This window comes from Phoca vitulina, unplaced genomic scaffold, assembly GCF_004348235.1.
Source record: "Phoca vitulina isolate PV1807 unplaced genomic scaffold, GSC_HSeal_1.0 scaffold14, whole genome shotgun sequence".
In the NCBI taxonomy this organism is placed as follows: Eukaryota; Metazoa; Chordata; class Mammalia; order Carnivora; family Phocidae; genus Phoca; species Phoca vitulina.
The window spans coordinates 40,430,425-40,443,361 of NW_022589717.1; the positions used below are offsets into that span (position 1 = coordinate 40,430,425).

Here is a 12,937-nt window from a genome sequence, read left to right on the forward strand (position 1 = left end):
GCAGCCTCCCAATCTCCGCCCCAGTGGAGCCGAGAACTCGGGGCGCCACTCCTCAGTGCACCCCTAGAGAAAAGCAGTCAGTCACTCTCCTCTCCCTGGTCTCCAGCCACACTCCGCGCTCACCTGGCCTGTGACCGAGTGTTTCTATCTCTGGCACCCGACCCCGTATGGAGTCTTCAAACCCAGCAGATCCCTGGGCTGCGCTCCTGCACCACTCCTCCTGGGGGAGGAAGGGGAGTCTCCCCAGATCTGCTGCTTGTTGGGTCCCTGTGGGAAGAGCAGTGGCCCGACTGTGCCGTGGATAATGGTTTATGGCAACCCTGGGTTGAGAGCCCACTCCTCGGCTCCGTCTCTGCACCTGGCTTCCATAATCCGAAACCTGGGAGCTCTGCCGCATTCAGGCACCCCCAGTCTTTCTGTGACCCTGAGGGTCCTGAGACCACACTGTCCCAGCGAGGCTTTCACCCCCCGCTTAGCCATTGGAGCGATGTCCCTCAGCGGAGCCGACTTCTAAAAGTTCTGATTTTGTGCTCTGCTGCTCTATCACTTGCCAGAAGCGGCTGACGGAGGCCCCCTCCCCCGCCATCTATCCTCCTGAATATCGCCACACATTCACTTCTCCACATGTCCTACCTTCCAGAAAGTGGTCGCTTTTCTGTTCAGAGAGTTGTTGAGTTCATAGGTGTTCAGAATGGTTTGATCCCTCTCCAGCTGAATTCCTGTGACCAGACGAAATCCAGATCTCCTACTCCTCTGCCATCTTGCTCCTCCCCCAGCAGATTTTTCAGAAGAAACTTTGCAGGCCAGAAGGAGTGGCCTGACCTATTTAAAGTATTGAAAGGAAAAAAGAAAACAAAGAATTGACCAAGAATACTGTACCTAATAAGGCTATCATTCAGAATTAAAGGAGAGATAAAGAGTTTTCCAAACAAAAGCTAATAGAATTCATCACCTTTAAATTGGCCTCACAAGAAACTGTAAAAGGACTTCTTTAAACAGAAAAGACACGATGATAATTAAGGACAATAAAACATATGAAAATAAAAATGTCACTGGAAAAGGTAAATATATAGTAAAGGTAGTGGATTAATAACTGATAAAGCTAGTGTGAAGGTCAAAAGAAAAAGGTAGTCAGATTAATTAAAACTAAAATAATCAGTTAAAAGATACATAAAATAAAAAGATTGAAAATGTGATATCCAAAACAAAATATGGGGGTGGAGTAAAATGTAGTTTTCGGATGTATTCAAATTTAAGTTGCTATCAAACTTCAAATAGACTATTAAATATATAGGAATGTTATATGCGAACCTCACGGTAACCACAAAACAAAAACTTATAGTAAATATCCAAAATAAAATGAGAAAAGAATATAAATATAACACTGAGGAAAGATATCAAACCACAAGGATAGAGAGAAAGAGAAGAAAGGAACAGAGAGGAATTACAAAAACAGCCAGAAAATGGTCAACAAAATGGCAATAAGTACATACCTATCAATAATTACTTTACACGTAAATGGACTAAATACTGCAATCAAAAGATATAAAGAGACTGAATAGTTAAAAAATATGCATCTATATGCTGCCTATAAGAGACTCACTTAAGAACTAAACACACACAGACTGAAAGTGAAGGAATGGAAAAAAAAATATTCTGTTTAAATGCAAATGAAAAGAAAGCTGGTTAGCTGTACTCATAGACAAAAATAGGCTTTAAAAGGCTAATAAAAGACAAAAAGGGCATTGCATAATGTTAAAGGCATCAATACGGCAAGAAGATATAACACTTATGAATGTATATGCAACCAGCATAGAAGCACCTAAATACACAAGTATTAACATACCTAAAGGGAGAAATTAACAGTAATACAATAGAAGTAGGGGACTTTAACAACCCACTTACATCAATGGATAGATCATCCAGACACAAAATCAGTAGGAAAGAATTGGCTTTAAATGACACATATGGTAAGAAAGACTTAGTAGATATACAGAGCATTCCATTCTAAAGAAGTAGAATACACCTTCTTCTCAAGTGCACATGGAACATTCTCCAGGATAGATCACATGTTAGGTTGCAAAGCAAGTTTCAGTAAATTCAACAAGATTGAAATCATATCAAGCGTCTTTTCTGACCATGATGGCGTGAAACTAGAAATCAATTACAAGAAGAAAAATGAAAAAAAAAAACACAAAAATGTGGAGATTAAACAACATGTTACTCAACAACCACTGAGTCATTGGAGAATTCAAAGAGGAAATTAGAAAAATATCTAGAGACAAAGGAAAATAGAAATAAAATATACCAAAATCTATGGGATACAGCAAAAGTAATTATAAGAGGTTAAGTTCACAGCAATACAGGCATCTCAAGAAACAAACAAACAAAAAATCTCAAACAATCTAACTTTATACCCAAAGGAACTAGAAAAAGAAAAAAAATGAATCCAAAGTTAGTAGAAGGACAGAAATAATAAATGAAATAGAACTTAATAGATAATATAAAAAAACAAACTATAAGCTGGGTCTTTTTTTTTTAAGATTTTATTTATTCATTTGAAAAGATATATAGAGAGAGCATGGGGAGAGGCAGAGGGAGAAGCAGACTTCCTGCTGAGCCAGAAGCATGATGCGGGGCTCGGTCCCAGGACATGGAGATCATGACCTGAGCTGAAGGCAGATGCTTAACCATCTGAGCCGCCTAGGCGCTCCTAAGCTGGGTCTTTGAAAAGATAAACAAAATTGATAAACCTTTAGCTAGACTCAAGAGAGAGAGAGAGAGATACCACAGCAATCCAAAGGATCATTAGACTACTATGAACAATTATAGATAAGCGAATTGGGCAACATAGAAGAACTGGTTATGTTCCTATAAACATATAATCTTCCAAGACTGAATCATAAGGAAATAGAAAATCTGAATATACTAATTACTTATAAGGAGATTGAATCAGTAATTTAAAAGCTCCCAACATACAAAGGTCAGGACCAGAAAGTTTCATTGGTAAATTCTATTGAACATTCAAGGATGTAATACCTATCCTTCTCAAACTATTCCAAAAAAAAATTTGAAGAGGAGGAAGTACTTCTGAACTCATTTTACGAACTCAGCATTACTCTGATACTAAACCCAGACAAGGACACCACAAAAAAAAAAAAAAAAGAAAGAAAAAAAAAGAAAAAAGAAAAGAAAATTACAGGTCAATATCTCTGATGAATATAGATGCAAAAATCCCCAATAAAATATTAGCAAACCAAATTTGACAATACATTAAAAGAATCATGCACTGTGATCAAGTGGAATTTATTCCAGGGATGCAGGGATGACTTAACATGCTCAAATTAACCAATGTGATATACCACAATAACAAAATATAGAAATCATATGATCGTCTCATAGATACAGAAAAAGCATTGACAAAATTCAACATCCATTTATGATAAAAACTCTTAACAAAGTGGGTATAGAGGGAATGTACTTGACATAATAAAGACCATATATGGCCATCTCACAGCTAATATACTCAATGGTGAAAAGCTGAGAGTTTTTCCTGTAAGATCAGAACAAGACATTTTTGCCACTGTTATTCAAAATTGTATTGGAAGTTCCAGCTACAACAATTAGGTAGAAAAAGAAATAAAAGGCATACAGTTTGGAAAGGAGGAAGGAAAACTGCCACTATTTATAGATGACCTGATGCTATTTGTAGAAAACCTTAAAGGCTCCACCAAAAAACTTTTAGTGCTAATAAATGAATTAAGTAAATTTTACAGGATGCAAAATTAATATATAAAAATATGTTGTGTTTCTAACACTAATAAGAAGTTATCTGAAAGAGAAATCAGGAAAACAATCCTATTTACAATTGCTTCAGAAGGTATAAAATACCTTGGAATAAATTTAACTAAGGAGGTGAAAGACCTGTAGACTGAAAACTATAAAACACTAGTGAAAGAAATTGAAGAAAATACGGATAAGTAAAAACATATTCCATGTTCATGGATTAGAAGAATTAATATTGTTAATATCCACACTACCCAAAGCAATATACAGATTCAGTGCAATCCCTATCAAAATTTTAATGGCATTTTTCATGGACCTAGAACAAATAATTCTAAAATTTCTAAAAAGTCACAATAGAACCCGAATAAACAAAGCAACCTTGAGAAAGAAAAACAAAGCCTGAGATATCATACTCCCTGATTTCAAACTATACTACAAAACTGTGGTAATCAAAACAATATACTATTGGCTTATAAATAGCCTCATAGATCAATGGAACAGAATAGAGAGCCCAGAAATAAACCCATATAAATATCTATATCTATAACTATCTATATCTATATCTATATCATCTATATCTATAGGCAATTAATCTACAGCAAAAGGAGCACAAATATACAGTGAGGAAAGGATAATCTCTTCAATAAATGGTGTTAGGAATACTGAACAGCTACATGCAAAAGAATGAAACTGGACCACTTTATTACACTATACACAAAAATTAACTCAAAATGATTAAAGACAAATGTAAGACTTGAAACCATAAAATTCCTAGATAAAAACATTGGCAGTAAGCTCCTTGACATTAGGCTTAATGGTATTTGTTGTTGTTGTTGTTGGTTTTCTTGTTTGTTTGTTTGTTTTTGGATCTGATTCCAAATGCAGGGGTAACAAAAGGAAAAATAAATGGATCTACATCAAACTAAAAAAGCTTTTGCATAGTGAGAAAAACCATGAGTGAAATGAAAGGCACTTGCTGAATATGATAAGACATTTGCAAATCATATATCTGATAAGAGGTTAATATCCAAAATATATAAAGAACTCATACAAATTAATAGCAAAAATATGATCTGATTAAAAAATTGACAGAGGTTCTGAAGAGACATTTTCCTGAAGAAGACATACAGATGGGCAACAGGCACATGAAGATGCTCAACATCATTAATCATCAATAATTAATGCAGCGAAATGCAAATCAAAACCACAATGAGATATTACCTCACACTTGTTAGAATGGCTTTCATCAAAAAGACAAGAGATAACAAGTCTTGGCAAAGACGTGAAGAAAAGGGAACCCTCACGCACTGGTGCAGCCACTATAGAAAGTAGTATGGAAGTTCTTCAATAAACTAAAAATAGAACTACCGTATGATCCAGCAATTCTACTTCTTGTTATCTATCCAAAGAAAACAAAAACACCATTCAAGAGAATTTATTCATCCCTATATTCATTGCAGCATTTTCAGCAATAGTCAAGATAGGAAAACAACCTAAGTATCCATCAATAAATGAATGGATAAAGGGGTGCCTGGGTGGCTCAGATGGTTAAGCGTCTGCCTTCAGCTCAGGTCATGATCTCCAGGTCCTGTGATCAAGCCCCACATCTGGCTCCCAGCTCAGCGTGGAGCCTGCTTCTCCCTCTGCCCCTCCTCCTCTCATTCTCTCTCTCTCTCTCAAATAAATAAATAAAATCTTAAAAAAAAAAAAAAGAATGGATAAAGAAGACATCACACACACACACACACACACACACACACAATGGTATATTACTCAGTCATGAAAAAGACTGAAATCTTGCCATGAGGGTATTATGCTAAGTGAAATAAGTCAGCCAGAGAAAGACAAATGCCACATGATTTCAGTTCTAAGGGCAATCTAAAAAACAAAACAAACAAATAAACACATAAACCAAAATAAAACTGAGACTTATAAATACAGAGAACGGAGTGGTGGTTGCCAGAGGGGAGGGGATTTGGCAATATGAAATAGGTGAACAGGATCAAGAAGTACAAACTTCCAGTTATAAAATAAGTAAATCATGGAGATGTGATGTACAGCATAGGGAATTCAGTCAACGTTTTGTTAACTTTGCGTGGTGATATAGGGTAATTAGACTTATTATTGTGGTGATCAGTGTATACAAGTGTCTAATCACTGTGTTGTACACATGAAACTAATATAATATTTATGTCAATTGTATTTCAGTTTAAAAAATGATGAAATCATTTGTAGTGTTGATTATCAAAGAGAAGTACAGAAAATGTTTACCCCCAATATAGGGGACTCAAATGCCTGAGCCAGCTATCAAAGTTCATCTTACTTTATATCATTAGGAAAGAAATAAAGAGGAAATAATATTTCTGAAAATGATTTCAACTACCAGTTAAATGAGTAGAAGTTTGCTGTTAACCAGAGTTATTAGGTTTCTTTTATTAAATGGAGAAAACATCTTATAAAGGAAGTAACCTTCAAAAATGATTCTTACTCTTGGGGCGCCTGGGTGGCTCAGTCGTTAAGCGTCTGCCTTCGGCTCAGGTCATGATCCCGGGGTCCTGGGATCGAGCCCCGCATCGGGCTCCCTGCTCTGCGGAGAGCCTGTTTCTCCCTCTCCCACTCCCCCTGCTTGTGTTCCCTCTCTCGCTGTCTCTCTCTCTGTCAAATAAATAAATAAAATCTTAAAAAAAAAATGATTCTTACTCTTAATAATGACTCCATTTTAACATAAATATGTACTTAAGCAAGAAACATATAAGTAGTATATAAATATATAATACTTAGCACAGTGTTTAGCAATTATGGCTATGCATACCTTGGGTGACTCAACATTTAGGCCAATAGAAAAGAAAGAATTTATTGTGTGAGATTTCCTAAGTATGTGGAACTACTGTCACAGGGCAATTCTAGTATGAAAGAGGTCATGTCATGTTGGAGATTAATCTTCAACAAATTTATGACTTGCTCTGGCTCAGAAACTTAAGATCAACTGTTATTCAAGGGCAATGTCTAATGTGCAGACTTTAGCCTCACATTTATATGCAAAATTAGTAACTACAGTAGGAACCAAATTGGTTAAAGATCCATTTTAGAATACTCTTTCAAGAAGAAGGCTTATCATCTTTTTTTTTTTTTTTTTTTTAATTGTTTAGGGTAAGTTCCCCTGGTGCTCTATATCTCTGATCCTCTTCCTTTTTTTTCATAAAATAAGTTCAGTTTTCTTTATTTGGACTATGTATGGCCATATTGTTTTTATTTAGCACCAAACACTGAGTCATCTACATGTTGAGGCCTCAAAATGTATGACTGAAATTGTTTAATGTTCCACTTTTGGAAATTTTTATAGAGCATTTTGCTTTAACTAGAGAGTATCTCCCCATATTGTGCTTGAAGTTGAAATCTCCAGTGGGTTATAGATAAATGTCTATAAAATCATCTCCATAGCTTTGTAAAAATCTCACCTTAGAACTGGATATGTTAAAATATACTTATTCTTCCTTATGAAGAAGAAAGTTGTAACAGTTGCTTCTAAGAGAGGTTGGAAGGAATGTAGGGTTTTTCCTGAAGATGCTTATAATACAGATAGATACATCAGAGATTTGGGGAACACATACTACACCAAAGAGGCTGGTTAGTTCATTAATGTGTGAGGTCATTGAAGATAGACTAAAACACTTTATCCTGGGACTTGGGTTCTATAACTTAAGGATGATTTTTTAATCCTTAATGCTCAAGTGAATATACTGGATTTCCTTCTTACAGAGATATTATGTTCTGGTGTCACTCAATTTCTTTATTGTCTTTTGGAAAATTTTTCATTAATGTAATATTTATATTGTTCATAGTCATATGGCAGTTGGAATAAAAACCTAGTTAGATGAGTGTTGTAATAGTTCCATTCTGAGTTGCAACCTTGAATTTGAAATTCTGAGAACTCACCTTTACATTTGGATCTTTCAAAACTTTTGAAGTTACATAAATGAGCCATAAAAGCAGCCATCTTCAGCTACTAAGGTTGTGAAAATGGAGTCACTGAGGCCTGAATTCTGAGGGAATTCTCCATTTCTGGAACCATTGCCATAGATCTACGTAGAGAAGTCTGTTATTTTCAGATTTCAAGAAACAGTATAGCAATACAGTTATAAATAGCCAGTTGAGAAACCCATTAAAATGAAAATGTCCAGAAGTTAAAATGACAGTTGTGAAAAGTAAAACAAAAATAAATAAATTGTTAAGTTCTGAAGCACATTCTTCTTGATCAAAAAGCCCTCCAAGTAGAGGTTGGAACTGATTCATCAGAGAGAATCTTGTTTCCATTCTGAATGAACTCTGCTGCTGGTGTTTTACTTTTAGTGACAAAGTCACATGGCCAAAGCCTGCAGTGTTGTGTGTACGTACAAATACTGCTTTTATATTTTTCTCAGTGTTTCATAGAAAGACTCTAAAGCAAATAGAAGGATGATTTTTGTTGATCTTGACAAATGTAGTCATAAGAGAAAGGTGGGGACTCATTAGGTAACAATATAGCATTTTATGATCATTCCTGCAGTACTGAAAAAAGCAGTGAGATTTTAGAGAAACAAATATTATAAGAATGTAAAATGTATACATGGAAAACAACCCAAAGTATGCTTGTTGTAATCCAGCTCTTTTTTGAAAATTAACTTATTAATCAAATTCAGTATTACTTTTTCAATGTGATATGAAGTGAAAACAGTAGCACTGGATGCATACTTTTGCACGTAGCTGGGTATTGGTATGTAGCTGTAACCAGCCTTTAGTCAAGAGCAGATGATGATGGGGCACCCGGGTGGCTCAGTCGGTTAAGCGGCTGTTTTCTGCTCAGGTCATGATCCTGGGGTGCTGGGATCGAGCCCCACGTCCGGCTCCCTGCTCAGTGGAGAGCCTGCTTCTCCCTCTCCCTCTGCCTGCCACTCTGCCTACTTGTGCTCTCTATCTCTCTGTCAAAAAAAAAAAATATATATATATATATATATATATATATATATATTTTTTTTTTTTTTTGAAAGAGCAGATGCACACCCAGGAGGGGCTCTTCTCTTTTCTCTGTCTGTTAAAAGGCTCCTGAAATGTTTGTGACTGATTCTTAGGTCAAGAGTACAATTTTCTGAAGATGGAGCCTGGAGAAGTGAACTCACTTGGAGAAAGATACGACTTTGACAGTATCATGCACTATGCCAGGAACACCTTCTCAAGGTTGGAGTCTCAGGTTATACCTTTTGACTTTTAATTCCTTTCCTCTGTGTTGCTCCTCACAAAGCTATGTTTAACACTGGAACTAGAACCACTTTCAAATACTGTTGCCATTAAGTAGAAAAATACTTGGTATTTATAGCCAACACTAGCTTTTTGAAATTTTAAAAACATATTTTCACATTTCCTATCAGATACATAAATTCAGAGTAAAAATTAAAATGGTATGAATTATTTAAGCTATTTTACATTCCTAAATCACTTTAAAATGTCCAACTAAAATGATTATTAAATGATCAGCCTATTAAATTGGCTTAGCATTATTTAATGAAAATTAGGCATTCACAAATTAAATAGGGTACTTGGTTGTTGAGTTGGAATGTCTACTGTCTATGTGACTTGTGTTTTCTACTCTGTATCTTCTATTGCTCAAGTGCTAGTTATGCTAATTTAATTCTCAAAGAATATATTATGAAGATATTTTACTTCATATAATTTAAAATTTTACAACTTATTAACCTTAAAGTCATTTCATTAAAAGTTTATGCTATTTTTAAAGAACATAATAAATTTGGGTTTCAGTTACTTTATTCTAAAGATGATGTCATCAAGCAAATAGTTCCCAGGTAAGGAATTTGGATCTGTCAAACCATTGAAGTCATCCCCTTTCCATTTTTATGCCTATTTTACCCTCTTGTCCATTCCAACTCATTCTTTTTGCCCACTTATGTCCATTTCACAATTCATCAAACATCTGTTTCTAAAGGCAGGGGTGGAAAGAAGATACAAAAGATTCAAATTAATACCCCCCCCCTTTTTAAAACATTTTAAAAAAAAGATTTCATTATTTTTTTTAAGTAATCTCTACACCCACAGTGGGGCTTGAACCTACAACCCTGAGATGGAGAGTCACATGCTCTACTGACTGAGTCTGCCAGGTGCCCCCTAAAAAATTTCCTGATAAAAAGTAAAGAAAAATGTCTCAAAGAACTCTTAATACTTGGATACATTTTTCAATTATGCTTTTTGAAAGACAAAACTGTATTATTTAAAAAATTGAGTGTTAATTGTATTTTAATATAATTATTAATGATATTTAATAATTATTTTCTACTGAAGTGCATATATATTTGCTTAAATATAATAACCACCCAAATACTTACTGTTTCTGGAATTGAATTTAAGTTTTGGTAGAAATACATCCATAAATTTGGCCTGAAATTAATCTCAAAGAGCTATAAAACTTTATGTTTAGGTCAGTGTTTGGAATTGAGTTTTCTGTAGAAATGTAACAAATGGGATTTGGGTCCCAGTTCAGCCAAGGCGCCTCTCATATACTACTGAATTATTTAGAACTAAACTGACTTTTGATTCTTTGGAACACAGGAGGTAGTGGAAAGTAGAGAAAATAATTCATTCTTTCTGTCTTTGATAGATGATGAATATATACCAACATTTAAAATATATATTTCCCCTTACTCTGTATTTCTTTTACATGTTTAAATTTTTTCCTTTCCTCTTTTTCATAAATCGTTCTGCTCTTACTACCTGCAGTCCATCATCCCCACCCCCCACACCATGGTGCTGCATGCCAAGCAGCCTTGACCTATTATTTTGTCTTACTGTTTCAAAATTATCCTATTCGGTTTTCCTAATGAACTTATATTCTTAGAGTGAAAGTAACTATACCTACCTGTTAGAAGAGTTGATCCAACCAACATTATTTTATTGTTTTGATCTTTAAAGAGGATGTTTATTAACTCATACATATATTTAAATAACTGAATTCCAGGAGATAAAATATTTGCACAGTTCTTAGCCACCACCTCCAAAGTATTTGAAGTTTTGTGTGTGTATGTGCCTGTGTGGTTAAAAACACACAACATAAAATTTATAATCTTAACTGTTTCTCAGTGTACAGTTTAGTAATGTTAAGTATATTCACATGATTGTGAAACAGATATTCACAGCGTTTTCATCTTGCAAAACTGAAACCCTATGCCCATGCCCATTAAACAACAGTGCCCCATTTTCCCCTCTTGGCAGCCCCTGGTAACTACTATTCTACTTTGTGTTTCTGTGAATTTGGATTTAGATATTTTAGATACCTCTTTAAATAGAACCATACAGTATTTGTCTTTTTGTGCCTGGCTTATTTCACTTAGCACAGTGTTGTCAAGGTTTATGCATGTTGCGGCATGTGACCCAGGATTTCCTTCTGTTTTAAGGCTGAATAATATGCCATTGTAGGTATAGACCATATTTTGTTTATCCATTCATCCACTGATGGGCATTTGAGTTGCTTCCATTTGTTGGCTCTTGTGTATAGTGCTGCTATGAATATGGGTATGCAAATATCTTTCCCAGACCCTGTTTTCAATTATTTTGCATAGATACCCAGAAGTGGGATTGCCAGACCATATGGTAGTTCTATTTTTAATTTTTTGAAGAAACTCCATGATGTTTTCTGTAGTAGCTGCGCCATTTCAAAATCCCACAGCAGTGCACAAGGGTTCCAGTTATTCCATATCCTTACCAACATGTATTATTTTCTATTTATTTTTTCCTTTTTTTTTTTTTTTAAATAGTAGCCATCCTACTGGGTATGACATGATGTTTTATTGTGGTTTTGATTTGCATTCTCTGATTGATGATGTTGAACATCTTTTCATGTGCTTTCTGGCCATTTGTGTATCATCTTTGGAGAAATGTCTATTTAATTCTTTTGCCCATTTTAAAGTCAGGTTATTTAATTTTTTTGTTGTTGAATTGTAGTATTTCTGTATATATTCTGTCTCCTTCTTACATATGTTATTTGCAAATATTTTCTTTTTTTTTTCATCTTTGCTGCATAGTAGCTTTTTATTTTGATGGAGTTTCACTTACCTATTTTTGCTTTTGTTAATTGTGCTTTGGTGTCATATCCAAGAAATCATTGCCAGATCCAATGTGTGAAGCTTTTCCACTATGTTTTCATGTAAGAGTTTTATAGTTTTGGGGTTTGTGTTCAGGTCTTAAATTGTTTTGAGTTAATTTTTGTACATAGCTTAAATAATTGTCTAACTTCATTCTTTTGCACATGGATATTCAGTTTTCCCAACATCATTTGTTCAATAGATTGTTTCTTTTCCCATTGAGTGGTTTTGGCACTCTTGTTGAAGATGATTTACTGTATTCACTAGGGTTTATTTCTGAGATTTCTATTCTATTCCATTGGTCTCTAGGTCTATCTTTATGCCAGTATCACACTGTTTTGATTACTTTAGCTTAGTAATGTGTTTTGAAATCAGGATGTGTGAGTCCTCCAGCTTTGTTCTTTTTCACAGTTTTTTGGCTATTTGAGGTTCTGTGAGATTCCATATGAATGTTAGGACTTTTTAAATTTCTGCAATAAATGCCATTGGGATTTTGATAGAGATTGTGGCTGGATCTGTAGATCATTTTAAGTAGTGTGGACATCTTAACGAACTAAGTTGTTTAATCCATAAAAATTGGAATGTCTTTCCATTTATGTCTTCTCTAATTTCTTTGAGCAATGTTTTGTAGTTTTTAGTGTACAAATCTTTCACTTTTTTGGTTGGGTTTATTCCTAAGTACTTTATTATTTTTAATGCTATTTTAAATGGAATTGTTTTCCTTAATTTCCTTTTCAGATTGTTCATTGCTATTGTATGAAACCACAACTGATTTTTTGTGTGTTGATTTTTATTCCGCAACTTTGCTAAATTTGTTTGTTAGTTCTCACTTTTTTTTTTTTTTTTTTTTTGTGGACTCTTCAGGGTTTTCTACATATAGGATTACATGATCTACAAAGAGAGATGGTTTTAATTCTCTCTTTCCTATTTAGATGTCTTTTACTTCTTTTTCTTGCCTAATTGCTCTGGCTACAACTTTCAGTACTATGTTGAATAGAAACAGTGAGAGCAGGCATTTCTGCCTT

The 12,937-nt window shown here is 34.7% G+C and overlaps 1 protein-coding gene across 1 annotated transcript in view; it reads left to right on the forward strand.

Annotated features, from left to right (window-relative positions):
- The window catches only part of TLL1 (tolloid like 1), a 207,233-nt gene that overhangs the window by 108,722 nt on the left and 85,574 nt on the right, over positions 1-12,937 (forward strand). Inside the window, exon 7 of the mRNA XM_032413149.1 lies at positions 8,895-9,000. Within this exon, the coding sequence (XP_032269040.1) occupies positions 8,895-9,000 (106 nt within the window). The remainder of the gene's footprint in view (positions 1-8,894; positions 9,001-12,937) is intronic.